The sequence below is a fragment of the Schistocerca cancellata genome, chromosome 4 (assembly GCF_023864275.1).
Source record: "Schistocerca cancellata isolate TAMUIC-IGC-003103 chromosome 4, iqSchCanc2.1, whole genome shotgun sequence".
In the NCBI taxonomy this organism is placed as follows: Eukaryota; Metazoa; Arthropoda; class Insecta; order Orthoptera; family Acrididae; genus Schistocerca; species Schistocerca cancellata.
This window is the reverse complement of record NC_064629.1, coordinates 689,421,187-689,437,837: the sequence shown is the minus strand read 5'-3', so window position 1 is coordinate 689,437,837 and position 16,651 is coordinate 689,421,187. Positions and strand designations below refer to the sequence as shown.

At 39.5% G+C, this 16,651-nt stretch overlaps 1 protein-coding gene across 1 annotated transcript in view; it reads left to right on the top strand.

Moving 5' to 3' along the window:
• LOC126184382 (E3 ubiquitin-protein ligase HUWE1-like) overlaps nt 1–16,651 on the top strand; it is a 219,850-nt gene that overhangs the window by 36,409 nt on the left and 166,790 nt on the right. The window contains exons 9-14 of the mRNA XM_049926767.1: nt 254–413; nt 1,858–2,033; nt 4,655–4,855; nt 4,955–5,104; nt 5,571–5,710; nt 5,882–6,123. Of these exons, the coding sequence (XP_049782724.1) occupies nt 254–413; nt 1,858–2,033; nt 4,655–4,855; nt 4,955–5,104; nt 5,571–5,710; nt 5,882–6,123 (1,069 nt within the window). The remainder of the gene's footprint in view (nt 1–253; nt 414–1,857; nt 2,034–4,654; nt 4,856–4,954; nt 5,105–5,570; nt 5,711–5,881; nt 6,124–16,651) is intronic.

Below are 16,651 nucleotides of genomic sequence, written 5' to 3'. Positions count from 1 at the left end.
AGTAGAGTTATTGTATAATTTTTTGAGCAGGCCTAATTGAAGAAATGGGTTTAAATATGTAATGCCACACTGAGTAATTTGTATCTAATCTCTTGGTATAAATGAGTGCTATTTTGTAATCGCTCTGACAGACTCAAGTGCAGAATGTGGTGAAATATTTATTTACATACTTTCTTTGTTGGTTTACTTCAACTGTTTCTTTGTTTGATTACAGTGAATTAGTACTGTTTAATGATTTTGAAATATATTCTAGGTAATACGTACACAGGCACAACTGAATGACCCTACTCCATACAAGGAGATATTGTTTTTCATGCTGCAGACATCTTCATGTGTTTGCCGTGCACCAGACATGTACGCAGAAATTGCATCTGATGTTCTAAGGATTGACATAAATCACCTCTCAAAGCGAAGTAAGTATTAAATGTTAGACTTCTTACAAGAGTTGGCCTGTGAGATCCCCATGTAATATTTAGAATTGTTACTCAATTACTGTGTTGCTTACCATTATAACCTCTTTTAACTAGTGCCTAAATTCCTCACTCATGGTTGTGGATTATATGAATGGTAGTACATCATAGTGTGGTGATAACACCTTTGAAACAGGGTAATGCTGGCAAATGTGCCTGGAATCCAAATTTGGGTCATATGTGGTAAAAATTTGTGAAAGGAGGCAAATGATTATTTCATTATGTTACTACTGCAATGTTCCACCAAAAATCCACAATAAAGTCAATTAACACTATGCTGTCCATTGACACCACAGTGGTCTTGTGTGTGAAATAGCGGTCAACGGCCGGCGACACCACAGTGGTGCCGTGAACATAGTATCATGCAGTGGCCGGTGATAGCAGTTTAGTATCTTTTGCATTCTGTTGATGTTTTGTTTAGGTAACAATAAGTTACTCATGTCAACAAATTTTTTGTTTTTATAAGTACTTGTGCCCTTTCATTCTGGCAGATGAAAGCTCGATAGGATTATTTATGATGAATGTGCGGACGTCTTGTCTGATGTTCCGGACGACTTGGCCGATTGGGAAGAAGACATTGGATGGCAAAAAAAATGAAAGTGAAGTAGAATCATAGGAAGATAGTGAAATACATCCAAGAATAATTTGGCGAATGCTACGGTTGCCAACTTATTCAGCTGAATCAGATGAAGAAGACAGTGCACAGTGGTCAGACTTTGATTTACTGAGGACCAATAATAAATTGAAGGATCCCCGGGTCCAAATGTATTTCCGAAAGATACACAGAGTGCCGAGGATACCTAGAATTATATTTTGAGAAAGATCTATTTGAATATATTAGCAATGAAACCAGCAAGTACTACAGTCAAAACTGCAATAGAAGGAAACTTGGTTTCAAAAAATGCCAAATCTGTCGACGTTATGGGACCCGAACTTAGAAAATGGTTTGAGCTTGCGGCATCATGAGCTTGCTCCTCTCTCTCTCTCTCTCTCTCTCTCTCTCACGCTTACCCTCACCCACATCTCCCCCCCCCCCCCCCCCCCCCCCCCAACAGACCAGTTTTCAATTGCCACTACATATGTGGCATTTCCTGAAATCACCTAGATTTTATAACATGCAAAAAGCAGTAGAAGTAGAGATTCAACATGTTTAAATGTTGTTTGTCACTATTCATAATTGTAGAATCGCAGTTTGTCCATATTAAGAGAGGTTTTACAATTACTTTTATTTCTTCCTTGCTTCACAATAGGTGTTTGTATTGGAAAAGTGTAAAGTTTTAAATTATGTTAATGGTTTTTTTGTTAGCTAGAAGGTATTTTTAGCTTTTCTATTAAAATTCCTCAGGACTCAAAATTTACATGTACTTCTTATATGGTTCTTTCCTAGATGATGATGAAGGCCAGCGGTTGCTTGTCAAGTGCCTCCCATCCAAAAATACAACTGCTGAAGCAAGGGATGATGACTCAGTTAAAGTTGTCATTGACCTTTTGAATGCACTTATTGAGCCTCACAATACTCAAGATGTAGAAGTGAAATCAGTTGGCAGCAAAGTTCAAGAGAAGGTAAATACATATTATACATACCTTTTTTTCAATATGTATATTTAAAAGGCTCTCTTTGTAGGTCTGACTAATCTACATTACGTATAAATATGTAATTCTTTAACACAGCTTATAGTTTTTTATACAAATAAACATTAAGGAAACAAGGATCAGACTAATCCTATATGACATACACATTTGTACAGCACAACCAAAGATTGTCAGATGCTCCATACCCTACAAATGCAAAATGTATCTTACTGCTTGTGCAGCTGAGCAGTCTGAGAGTGCCATGGCTCAATTACTTTTACTGGAAAGAAGGATTTTTCCCTCAGTGGGAAACATGAGTGTCTGGGAGAGTGGGGTGCTGCCCCACCTCTCTCCCTCCTCTCTCTGCTCCATTCCCCCCCCCCCCCCCCCCCCCCCCCCCCCACCGAAAGCAGCATTCAGCAGTGGTAGAACTAATTGTTGATTGCTTAGGAAAGCCTGTCATTCATAACTGTTTCCAGCACATACCTTGCTTCCTGTGTAATCATTACTGCAACCATGCTTGGAGTATTTGGACGGTTTAAAATAAAACTCTCAGGTATACCTCCCCCACCTTACAGAATGTGCTGTAGGTGAAAAGAAAAAGAAAATTTTAACATTATTCTAATCCATAGTTTCAAGATACATTATGTATGCCACTAAACTAAGAGGGTAAGTCAATTATTATCTGCAATTTAGTTATATTTTTGGTTATTTTGGTAGACTGTCATTTTACATTGATGACGCATGCTTTGTTTGTTGTTGTATCGTTGCAATTTTCAAGCTGCTAGGTTAGTTTCATTATCACTGCCATGCTGTTAATCATGCTCTGCTGTCTACTTGCACCAAAGAAAAGCAACGTTCAGTGATCCATTTCTTTAAATGTTGGAAGGCATATCTGGGGCTGAAATTCATCGAAGGCTTTTGGTGCACTACTGGAACGGTGTTTTGCTGCAATGGAGTGTCTGTGAATGGATTGAAAAATTCTGAAATGGTCGCACAAGTGTTACACACAATGAAGGAGATGGACGACTATTTACCACCACAAATGAAGAAACCATTGAGTAATCACATGAAATGAAATGATTCTCTTAGACAGATGATTAACTATTGATGAAGTGGCACATTGTCTGCAAATAGACATGTTTCTGCCTACGAAATCATCCCCAACAGACTTGGGTTTCATAAAGCTTGCGCAAGATAGGTCCCAAAACAACTCTCACATTTGCATAGACAAACGCACTTGGACATCTGCAAAAACGTCTGGATCACTATGGTAATGAAGGGGACAACATCTTAGACAGGATCAGTACTGGTAAAGAAACATGGATCCATCATTACGAGCCGGAGAGGAAATAGCAGAGTATGGAATGGAAACATCCAAATTCACTGTGCAAGAAAAAGTTAAAGACCCAACTGTCCGCAGGAAAACCAATGCTTACAGTTTTTTGGGATGCACAAGGTCCAGTACTGGAACTTCATGGGGAAAGGGGCACATCAATAAACAGTGTACATTAAAGAGAGATGCTTGCTGCCAGGCCAAAACCTGCAATTCGAAACAAATGCTGGGGATTGCTGTCAAAAGGTGTTGTTGCATGACAATGCCTATCCGCATACTGCTGCCCACATGACTGAAACACTCCAAAAACTCAAATTTGAAGTGCTGGATCATCCTCCATATAGTCCCGATCTTGGCCCTTCTGGCTATAATTTCTTTGGTCCACTCTAACAGGCATAAAGTGGCTGTCGATTTGCCTAGGACGAAGCAGTGAAAGAAGCAGTTCATTCCTGTCTCACAGCTCAACAGAGAACCTTGTTTTATGAGGGCATCAGGAAGCTTGTACGGCAATTGACGTACATTGAAATGCAAGGAGACCATGTCAAAAAATGATTTTCTTGTAAGTTTACTATTTGATTACAATAAAATTTTGTAACTACTTTGCAGATAATAATTGATTTACTCTCGTAGTGGTGTGTGTTCCATATTCATGCAATCTCAGTTTTATTTATAGCCATCTCCATGGCATTGTAATTACTTATGGTCACAAAGTACAAACTGGCAGACAGAAATCTTGATTTTTCAGTCTACTTTGTTGTCTTTAGATTATAGACAAACATTGTGTGTGCATGCACACATGCACACGGTGTCTTAAATGAAGAAATAATGCCCAGTTTCTACAAAGAACTTAACTTCAGCATGGAAACATTTTTCTTACAGATGTGTTGCTGGATTTGGCTTCAGATAGTTATTGTTTATTTTTAAATACATTGCAGGTCATTATGTTGGTTGAAGAAGCATTTGGCATTTGGCTTTGTCATAATCAAAGTACTTCTGAATAATTTGAATGCTGCATGGCAATTTTTAATGTGCAATACAAGCAGCTGCCAGGTATTGGTTTGACCAGCATAATGACAAGTAAAAATTTAAACAAATAATCTAAGCTGAAAATGATATTATTACATATAATTCTGGGTTTTATTTTTAATACAGAGTGTACTAATATACACCGTTCACACTGCCTTTAAGCTTTTTAGGTTTGGCTATAAACAGTGTAATTTCAAATTGAGTAACAAAATTATAAGATATAATGCATGTACTTTGTTTTATAATTTAGATAAAAAGTAAAGAAAGTTCAAACACAAAAACTTCTCTGAAGACCACAGAAGGCAGTTCATCCCAGGCATGGAGACGCCCACTCCTAACTAAGTCAGCAATTCTTAAAATTTTAGCAGATATTGCGAAGTCTTATTCGGCATTTGCAAAAGTTATAAGTGATCACGTTTACACTGCCGGACAGACAGAATTGGTTAAAGAGGTAAGGTCATTCCTTGCTAGTAAAATTTATGAATTACTAAATTTGAACACGATTGTAAAACAAGTATTCCGACTAGTAAACAATTTTTTACTTTAACAGGAGTGTTCAGCACTGGCTTTCATGCTAGATAACTTCCTTATGAGCAAGGAACCAGCTGACAAAGAGTGTTCAACAATGGCACGAGTACTTATTGTTGCACTTGCTTCATGCAGTCATGCATCAGATGTTCAAGGAACAGTGATCTCGGAGGTATAGTAACTTTACAAAATTAATAATGAAACCAAGGAAAAATGCAAAAAATTGTGCTTGCTTGAATTAAAAATAAAATAAAATAAAGATGTCCACTGCCTATGTGAGAACATAATGAATCAATTTTAATTGTGTGAATCGGGATTTTTTTTTTTTCCTCTTAAAGAAAAAGAAAAGCATTATAAAATTTTTAGTTTGGAGGTAATTGTAAGAATGGTGTTAATTTATCACTGAGTTACGAAGGGGTAGAATAGTATGGAGCTGCACTAGTCAAATGAAATTCATAGGTGTCAGTTCTAATGTAACTTCAAATATAACAATTGATTTAATAACAATATCATTAAAGTTAATAAACCTTATTTGTTGTACTTTGTATCTAAGCTTAATGTTTCACACACAAATAAATTGCTGTTTGAGCAATGCTGAAATTTCCTAGAATTTGTCAAATATGAACTACTTGTTACAGGTGAAATCTGCATTGGTTCGATGTGTCAATTGGTACGAGTGCTCAGAAAAGCATACACGAATTCAGCAGCTGAGTGCACTTGTGTCTTCTATTATATATAATTCTCCAGGCCCTGTTGAAGTTCCAAGGCTTCATTATAGGTAATGTTAAGCAGACACTGTGTGTGTGTGTGTGTGTGTGTGTGTGTGTGTGTGTGTGTGTGTGTGTCATTCCTTGAATATTTTCAGAGTCAACCCTTATTTAGACACAAAATTTACATTCAATTTAGTTTTATAAATGAACTGTGGTCTGTATACATTCCTTCTTTACAGCAGCAGTATGAACCATATTGTCAAAATAATGATACGGAAAGGATTGGTGACTGACCTGGCTAAAATTACTCACTCACTAGACCTGTGCAGTACCTCTCTGCCAAACACGATGAATTCTGTGTTAAGAACTCTTGAGGTGGTGACGAGAATTATTAACATGCCTGTTTCAACAGGTTCTAGTAAGAGTGGAAGAAATGCACGGAGTATAGCAATTACAGATGAGCAAGCAACTAACAACAGAGGTAATTTTGCAAATCTCCTTTTTATGCTTGAAGTTGTCATTTCAAGAGCCAGAATGAATTTTGGATGGGATAGTATATAGATTTTGCAATCTAAACATACTGCAATGCACTCTCCAATTTTCTGAACTATAGGTCACCCCACAGTGGGCTCAGAACTATTACGCCAGCATGTGTGTTGTGAGCATGGGTCCCCAAACCTTGCAGTCCTCCTTACTTTTCTGTACTGCCATTTTACTCTGATTATATCTTTTTTCTGACTAATTTTGTAGGATGTATTCCCTGCTAGCAACTGAACTTGCTCAATCAGGCGTTGATCCTGGCTTCTCCCATTTCATTCCCACACTTCATACCACTTAATTTCAGTTAATTTATGTTCATATCCTGCATCTAGGTTTTACCTCCACTTCTTCAAATTTTTTTCAGATCATGCATTCGATAGTGGGAGGGTTGCCAACTACTAGGTAACTAGTCCATTTGGGCAGCTGTCAGGTACCTGTGCAGTGTTAGTCCCCTGACCATGCAGGGATAGTATTATTGATGCACAAGATATTGTATCTCCATTTGTGCTGAGCAGGTGCCTGTCCATTTAAGAGCACTGGGATTTGGGGCACTGGCCATTACATGAGGTGACCATAGCTGTGGCTCAGCCAGTGGGTGGCAGGTCCCAGCAGTGTCTCTGGCAGACTGTAGTTTAGTACCTCTCATTATGATCCTAGTAACTTCATCATTAGCTACATGGCCCTGGAAGGAAAAATAAAACTTGCAGACAGTTTCACCCCTCAATTCTTGGTTTGCACCCAAATAGAGGGTCCTTTCTCTCTACTGTCCTGGAATGTGACCTATACTAGCCTCTTTGTATCTCACCAGGACATCATCAACATGACAATCCAATGGAACTAGATTGAATATCACTATCACCTGCTGGAACTACAACTACTAATTTCCTGCATATTCTGTGTTCAGTGATGCTCTCCAAGAAACAAACTTCACTCATAGCCATTCTCAAACTCTTCAAGGTTACTGTGCATTCTGCAGAAATTATACTGGCTCCCAGAGAGAGCAGATGGAGGGAGCTGTGCACCGGTTCACACATTATATATATAAAAAAATAGAGGGAAACATTCCACGTGGGAAAAATATATTTAAAAAGAAAGATGATGAGACTTACCAAACAAAAGCGCTGGCAGGTCGATAGACACACAAACAAACACAAACATACACACAAAATTCTAGCTTTCGCAACCAACGGTTGCCTCGTCAGGAAAGAGGGAAGGAGAGGGAAAGACAAAAGGATATGGGTTTTAAGGGAGAGGGTAAGGAGTCATTCCAATCCCGGGAGCGGAAAGACTTACCTTAAGGGGAAAAAAAGACAGGTATACACTCACGCGCACACACACACATATCCATCCGCATATACACAGACACAAGCAGACATTTGTAAAGGCAAAGAGTTTGGGCAGAGATGTCAGTCGGAACGGAAGTACAAAGGCAAAGATGATGTTGAAAGACAGGTGAGGTATGAGCGGCGGCAGATTGAAATTAGAAATTAGCAGAGATTGAGGCCTGGCGGATAGCGAGAAGAGAGGATATGCTGAAGGGCAAGTTCCCATCTCCGGAGTTCTGACAGGTTGGTGTTAGTGGGAAGTATCCAGATAACCCGGACGGTGTAACACTGTGCCAAGATGTGCTGGCCGTGCACCAAGGCATGTTTAGCCACAGGGTGATCCTCATTACCAACAAACACTGTCTGCCTGTGTCCATTCATGCGAATGGACTGAAGAATGGACACAGGCAGACAGTGTTTGTTGGTAATGAGGATCACCCTGTGGCTAAACATGCCTTGGTGCACGGCCAGCACATCTTGGCACAGTGTTACACCGTCCGGGTTATCTGGATACTTCCCACTAACACCAACCTGTCAGAACTCCGGAGATGGGAACTTGCCCTTCAGCATATCCTCTCTTCTCGCTATCCGCCAGGCCTCATTCTCCGCTAATTTCAATCTGCCGTCGCTCATACCTCACCTGTCTTTCGACATCATCTTTGCCTCTGTACTTCCGTCCCGACTGACATCTCTGCCCAAACTCTTTGCCTTTACAAATGTCTGCTTGTGTCTGTGTATATGCGGATGGATATGTGTGTGTGTGTGTGTGTGTGTGTGTGTGTGTGTGTGTGTGTGTGTGTGTGCGTGCGTGTGTGTGTGTGTGTGTGCGCGCGCGTGAGTGTATACCTGTCTTTTTTTCCCCCTAAGGTAAGTCTTTCCGCTCCCGGGATTGGAATGACTCCTTACCCTCTCCCTTAAAACCCATATCCTTTTGTCTTTCCCTCTCCTTCCCTCTTTCCTGACGAGGCAACCGTTGGTTGCGAAAGCTAGAATTTTGTGTGTATGTTTGTGTTTGTTTGTGTGTCTATCGACCTGCCAGTGCTTTTGTTTGGTAAGTCTCATCATCTTTCTTCTTAAATAAATATATATATATATATATCAGGGCCTCGCTGCGATGGAGCACTTCCTTTCATGCCGATCACCTGCCACCCTGCCTAAAACCTCTTTACCTTAGCCAGCTTCATCCTGACCCACAACTTCTTCACTTTTGAAAACCAGACATACCAACAATTAAAGGGAACAGCCATGGGTACCAGGATGGCCCCCTCGTACGCCAACCTATTCATGGGTCACTTAGAGGAAGCCTTCTTGGTTACCCAGGCCTGCCAACCAAAAGTTTGGTACAGATTTATTGACGACATCTTCATGATCTGGACTCACAGTGAAGAAGAACTCCAGAATTTCCTCTCCAACCTCTACTCCTTTGGTTCCATCAGATTCACCTGGTCCTACTCCAAATCCCATGCCACTTTCCTTGATGTTGACCTTCACCTGTCCAATGGCCAGCTTCACACGTCCGTCCACATCAAACCCACCAACAAGCAACAGTACCTCCATTACGACAGTTGCCACCCATTCCACATCAAACGGTCCCTTCCCTACAGCCTAGGTCTTCGTGGCAAACGAATCTGCTCCAGTCCGGAATCCCTGAAGCATTACACCAACAACCTGACAACAGCTTTCGCATCCCGCAACTACCCTCCCGACCTGGTACAGAAGCAAATAACCAGAGCCACTTCCTCATCCTCTCAAACCCAGAACCTCCCACAGAAGAACCACAAAAGTGCCCCACTTGTGACAGGATACTTTCCGGGACTGGATCAGATTCTGAATGTGGCTCTCCAGCAGGGATACGACTTCCTCAAATCCTGCCCTGAAATGAGATCCATCCTTCATGAAATCCTCCCCACTCCACCAAGAGTGTCTTTCCGCCGTCCACCTAACCTTCGTAACCTCTTAATTCATCCCTACGAAATCCCCAAACCACCTTCCCTACCCTCTGGCTCCTACCCTTGTAACCGCCCCCGGTGTAAAACCTGTCCCATGCACCCTCCCACCACCACCTACTCCAGTCCTGTAACCCGGAAGGTGTACACAATCAAAGGCAGAGCCACGTGTGAAAGCACCCACGTGATCTACCAACTGACCTGCCTACACTGTAATTCATTCTATGTAGGAATGACCAGCAACAAACTGTCCATTCGCATGAATGGACACAGGCAGACAGTGTTTGTTGGTAATGAGGATCACCCTGTGGCTAAACATGCCTTGGTGCACGACCAGCACATCTTGGCGCAGTGTTACACCGTCCGGGTTATCTGGATACTTCCTACTAACACCAACCTATCCGAACTCCGGAGATGGGAACTTGCTCTTCAATACATCCTCTCTTCCCGTTATCCACCAGGCCTCAATCTCCGCTAATTTCAAGTTGCCGCCACTCATACCTCACCTGTCTTTCAACAATATCTTTGCCTCTGCACTTCTGCCTCGACTGACATCTCTGCCCAAACTCTTTGTCTTTAAATATGTCTGCTTGTGTCTGTATATGTGTGGATGGATATGTGTGTGTGTGTGCGAGTGTATACCCGTCCTTTTTTCCCCCTAAGGTAAGTCTTTCCGCTCCCGGGACTGGAATGACTCCTTACCCTCTCCCTTAAAACCCACATCCTTTCGTCTTTCCCTCTCCTTCCCTCTTTCCTGATGAGGCAACAGTTTGTTGCGAAAGCTTGAATTTTGTGTGTATGTTTGTGTTTGTTTGTGTGTCGGTCGACCTGCCAGCACTTTCATTTGGTAAGTCACATAATAGAAACAGTGTGGTCAACAGTTATCATGCAGCTCCAGTGCTATGGAGACCTTACTTTTGGGATTACCCTCATATTTATGACCACTTTCTGATGACCATGTGGCCGTGCAGTTCTAGGCGCTCAGTCCGAAACGGCGTGACTGCTACGGTCGCAGGTTCAAATCCTGCCTTGGGCATGGATGTGTGTGATGTCCTTAGGCTAGTTAGGTTTAAGTAATTCTAAGTTCTAGGGGACTGATGACCTCAGATGTTAAGCCCCATAGTGCTCAGAGCCATTTGAACAATTTTTGATGACCATGTCACTTAATTGGCTCCACCAGAGGGACAAATTACCACACTGGCCCCTTCGAAGAGCCAACTGATGGGTGGATACATCTTCTGTCGTCTTCGTTCCCTTCTCTGCCAGACTTCATCGATGACATTGTGGCTGGGAATGTATGTTTCTTCATCCCAAATGTGGGTTAAGCTCAGTAGTCTTTTGGGCTGCCAGAGAGAAACAACTGTTCTGGGTTTCTTCCTTCAGGGTGGTATATGTACTGTGGCAGCAGTTCTTGGTGAACACCTTGCGACCCATTTTGCAAGCACGTTAATGCCCTGTTCTTATCTGTCTGCTTTTCAAAGGCATAAACAAGAAGTTAAAGGCATCTTACTATCTAACTTACACATGTTGTTGGGTTGATCTCTGTTTATATATATTTTTTGTGAAAGCAAAGATTGCTTGATTTTAGGACCTTTACTCCAATTACTAGTTTTGACAAAATTGTGTGGTCATCTTCATATTGACATTGCACTGTATGAAAAGGAAATAGGTAATTGGTAATCTGCATAAGATATAACCATTTTTTGGGATGACCCAAAGTTTTTACAAATAAGTTCACATTCCTTTGCATATCTGTTCACATAAATTTGTCGCTGAAATTTTGAGAACAAAGTGTAAATACATTAAAATATTCCACTTGGTTTGTCATTTATAGAACAGAATGCTCCCAGATATATTGCCAAATGAATAAAAAGGAAAAGTACAACATACCAAGCACCAGTTAAGTTAAAAATACATGCCAAGTTGACGGCCTTACATCATCCAAACTGAGGCACCACAGAGCCTTTTTGACTTGTTATGTATGCGTCAGGTGTTGCAATCATATTAACTGGCAGTATGTTAGAATATTTTGAAATTAATCTCATGAAATGTGTTTCACAAAATTTAAAACACGCATTAAACAGTATAGGAATCACAAAGATAAATCCTTACATCTTATTCATATACGACGATATGGTGCATTTCACCAGTATAAATTACATGTATGGAAAAATGTAATCTTAACGTGTATTTGCTCTCCTCCTAGATTGTCATTATGTCCTACAAGCGCTCAATACACAACGGCTGATGAAGTTGCCCGCTGTACATGACTCCCCTCCCCCCCCCCCCCCTCTTTTTTTTCTCTTTATACAATTCACTAATCCATCGAAGCCTAGTCATACAAAAAAATTATTGTATACCCCATAGAACACTAAATCCAAAAACCTGGGGGAGGAGTTGGGTGGATAGGGCGGGTGAGAGGGGGGGGGGGAGGGGAAGGAGCTAATAAGGGTATGGGGGTGGGAAGGGGAAGGAATCCTACAGGGTTAGGGAAAGAAAGGGGGCAGAGAGGGAAGGTTGGGTGGTACATAGTTAGAAGTTACTTGTCATGACAAGAATAAAAACATTTGCTTGTGACACTGAATTTACAGTATAATATGGTGCTCAAAAGGAACTAATAATACACTAATGCCTTAGCGTGCTTCACTAACATAATTATAAGAGCAGGATGGTAGCAAAGCAGAACAACAGTTCTACTGTTGTGGTAACACTCGCAGTCACCTAGGCTTGGGCACGGGTCTGAGAAATATTTGCAGTGAACGTATTTTGATGAACCAATGACAATACTGTATAGTCAGTGATGAACAGGTTGTACAATATGCTAACATAAATACAGATTATCAGTTATGAAACAAAAATATCAAGTGTAATAGTTATAAAAGTAATCATAATTCTGTAGCCAAAGGTGAGTATGCATAATATGCTACCTAAATATCCATTGTCAGTTATAAACAGAAGAATGGAGTTGGTAAAGTGTAATAATTATATGACATAACATATACATATGTGCCTGTATGTTAATTTAAAAAAAAGTATGTGAGAAACATGCTATGATGTCTGGATAGACACAAGTAGGAGCATTTAAAGAAAAGGTATGAATTTAATTTCTTCAAACACCCTTATTTTAAGAAAACATATAAATTTTTCTTTAAATACCCTTATTTGTGTTTATCCAGTCATCATATTATGTTTCTTCTATATTTAAAAATATTAATAACATGTAGTTATGTATATGTTATGTCTTACTATTATTACACTTCACTGGACTCTGTTCTTCTGTTTATAACTGACAGTGGGTGTTTAGGTAGCACATTATGCATACTCACCATTGGCTACACAATTATGATTACTTTTATAACTATTACACTTGATAATTTTTTTGTTTTATAAATGGTAAGCTGTGGTTATGTTGGCATATTGTGCAATCTGTTCACCATTGATTGTACAGTATTGTCACTGGTTCATCAATATATGCTCATTGCTAATATTTCTCAGACCCATACCCATGCCTAGATGGCTGCGAGTGTTAAAACAGTAGAATTGTAATTTCGCTTAGCTTCCATCCTACTCTTATAATTACATTAGTCATGCACGCTATGACATTAGTATATTATTATTTCCTTTAAACCACCATATTTTAACTATGCTGCTGACCAGTTAGCCTTGCCAGCATGCTCTGCACAGTGTGTGATAATAACGGTAGCCCACCAGTTATTTTGGGTTCTGGAATAATGGGGCTTTGCATCAGAGTGTTATCCAGGAGGGACTATCTACAACCAACCATCTCATTAAGTTAGAAATAGCAATCTGGCAGCCTTTTTTAAACATCAACACCTCACTGCAGTCTTTTTGGACCTACATAAGGCGTACATCACCATGTGCTGCCATCACATTTTACCATATTTACCAGAGTATGACACCCCCACCCCCACCACCCACCCCTTTTTTTTTTTTTTTTTTTTTTTTTTTAAAGAGAGGCTCCTTGACAATAATATATTTTTAACATAATCAGACTAACCAAAATTGGCTGTTCTACTGGCATAAAGTATCTACCTAAAAAGTTAACAGTATACAGTATAACCTGGCTTTTATGTTTCCAGAATTAATGTTTTCCCGCTGCTTACGACATTTTTTATTGGTCCCATCATATTTCCCATGCCCACAATGTTAATTTTCACCTGATTTTACATCAGCACATTTATAATTTTCCGGTGATTTACGCATTACAAAAAAATGTTTGTAGAGAAAAAATGACACTGGCAATATGTTGGCCATCCAGTAGTGTTTACAAATATTATGTGGTTAAGTTTCTTGACACCAGAGCACTCTAATCAGCAGATTTTAACTGGTAAACATATAAGAGTTGGAACAATTCGTGCCGTATCACCCACTGCTGCCGAGCTTTGCTCAGCGTGGTGGCTGATGGGAGTAACTAGGTTCATTTGAATGAAGATATGACCAATCGAAACATCTCCAAACTGTCTCTACTGCGCAAACGCAGTTTCATGATTGTTGTGATCATCGTGACACTTTGTCAAACCATATTTAGCGTGTCTCAGCGTATGGACACTTGGAGCACTAGTTGACACTGTTATTCACTTTATGTTGCTCAAATGTTTTCAGTTTAAACACAGCACCAGTTATGTATTTTATTTATGCTGAGCAAAATGTGTTTCGAGAATTTATTCTCGTTGTCTAGTGCTGTATTTGTGTATGTATTTTTTGTGATGTTGCACAAACAAAGAATGTGAGTGACAGTTTTCACGTGTTTGTTTTTCCAGATAACTGATGAGGTATAGTACCTGATAACCTCAAAAAGACAACTACAGTGCAAGAGACACAGATTAACACATATTCAAATGCCACACAAAATACTTACGTACACATTTGCACTTGACAATGAGAAAAAATCCTCAAAATGCGTCGTGCTAAGCATGAAAAAATATGCAAAGAGTGCAGTGTTCCATTATTTAAATAATGAATGGCAGCTGCAGGCTTTCAAGAACATTGATTATGACATATGAAAATGAATGAAACATTCCCACTTCCCAGACAGTTATCAGGTCCATTTATATCAGCAGTTTTTACTAGATAATAAACAAGTCCTTGACAAGTCTTTTGATGCTTGTTATGTATATATATCATACATAAAGTGCAAGGGGGTTCCTATATGTAACCTTTACAGCTTAAAACTTTATCTCCTTCGCTTTACATTTTCTCACACTTAACGCTTTTTTTTTTTTTTTTTTTTTTTAACATCCCTTGAAAAGTGTGAAAGCGGGCTTTCACTCTACTTATTCAATTCGTGTGCCATTTATTGTCTACATTTTGCTAATATAATGAGAAATAAAATAAAGAAAAAGAAACAGTTTTCATTAATTTCCAGACTGTTTTGTTTTCTACCTTCTTTCTCACAAACCGTGTTGTCTATGGTGTCACTATTAATAACAGTAATAATAATAATAATAATAATAATAATAATAATAATAATAATAATAATAATAATAATAATAATAATAATAATAATAATAATCCTAACAGCACATAATTTCTGAGGTTGTGGTTATGGTAAGACCTGACAGCACAGCTGTTCTTTTTGTGAATACATATCGGATTTCACTTCTGTACTGATGTGAGAATGTTACAATGTCTCTTTCTTCCAAACTGGCTCATTGACAAGATAGAGATTTAGATGATAGAATTAAATGTTACTTCCTCCCGTGTTTCAAAAATTGTCAAATTTAAGCAGAGAAATAGATTGTTGTAAGTTCATAGCTTTTTATGTATCCTTTGTACTACTGCCATTCGAGTTGAAATGTCACACAGCTGTTTGAGCAACTTTGATACTATATTGAACACTTTGGTGTATCAGGAAATCTGAGCCTATTCAAATGAGACCATTGTTTCCCTGTCCTCCAGTTCCAAATTCTTAAAAATAAATCTGCACATGACCTCAACAGCCAGAGCATCACCTGTAAATGTAAGACAACCCCTATATACTCTATTAAACTACGTAAAAATGCTGACTTCAGTAGCCATACTTTAATCCGTGAATATAAGAAGACCTTACATTTTTTGAAACATGCATTTGGGAAAAAAAGCCTTGTCTTTTAATCGGGTAAATACAGTACTTATTCTCCATGACTGGAGCTTCTAAGGATCCCTGCCAATTTTTATTAGCTAGTGTCTATTTCATCAGTTGTTTGAGATTAGATTTGGTAAGTTGCTGTGCTCCCCTGGGTCCAAGAGGAAGTCATCCTACATAACTTCACACTGAGCATTATACTCTTCACCGCTTTTCAATGATCTATTGATTTGTTTTGGACCAGTGGTCATACCTGTACTTGTATCTTGACGATCTTTGCATTTGGTATAGCTCCCATTGTGTAGCCTTGTTCCATCCTGACCCAAAACTCCATTTGGGTACCCAGCATTCAGATGTTGTTCTACAGTCAGGATTTTTTGGACTCTCTTTTCATAAAATGCTTACATGACTACTATATATTCATCAACTAGAAACTACCTGTATCCATTTTTTGGACTCTCTTTTCATAAAATGCTTACATGACTACTATATATTCATCAACTAGAAACTACCTGTATCCGAATGCTTAATGCTCATTGCTTTCCTGCCCACACCTTTTGGCCATGTCGATCTCCTCAATAGTTAGTGACCCTTGGTCTTGTCTAGTTTGGACTATGGTTGCCAGGATTATGGCTCTGTGGCACCTTCAGCTTTTAAATTTCTGGACCCAGTCCATCATCATGGAGAGTTACTGGCCACTTGTGCATCCTAGGCTAGTATTGTGGGCAGTCTGAGGGGATCTTTCTTCTTCACTTCGAGCAGTCCAAACTCTTACCCACTTATGCACTCACCACTGATAGTTTTAAAATCATTCAACACCCCAAATTCTTTTTGCATACAAGGGACACTGACCCCTAATCCATGCTTTCAGTTGGGATTACCAGTTGGAATGCACCTTGAGGCCCTCTGCTGCATCCTCTGCCTATCTCTCAGGAATGTATCAGCATATGCTTTAACATTTCCTGCAGACCAGGAACAACATTCATTGCCAGTAACATTTGGCATTTTTACAGCAGAGCATACAGCCATTAACAGAGCCCTATGTTCTATTAAACAGGCCTTCATTGACTTTTTTTAATTTGTAGCAATTCTGTGAGCAGTCTCCAAACCATT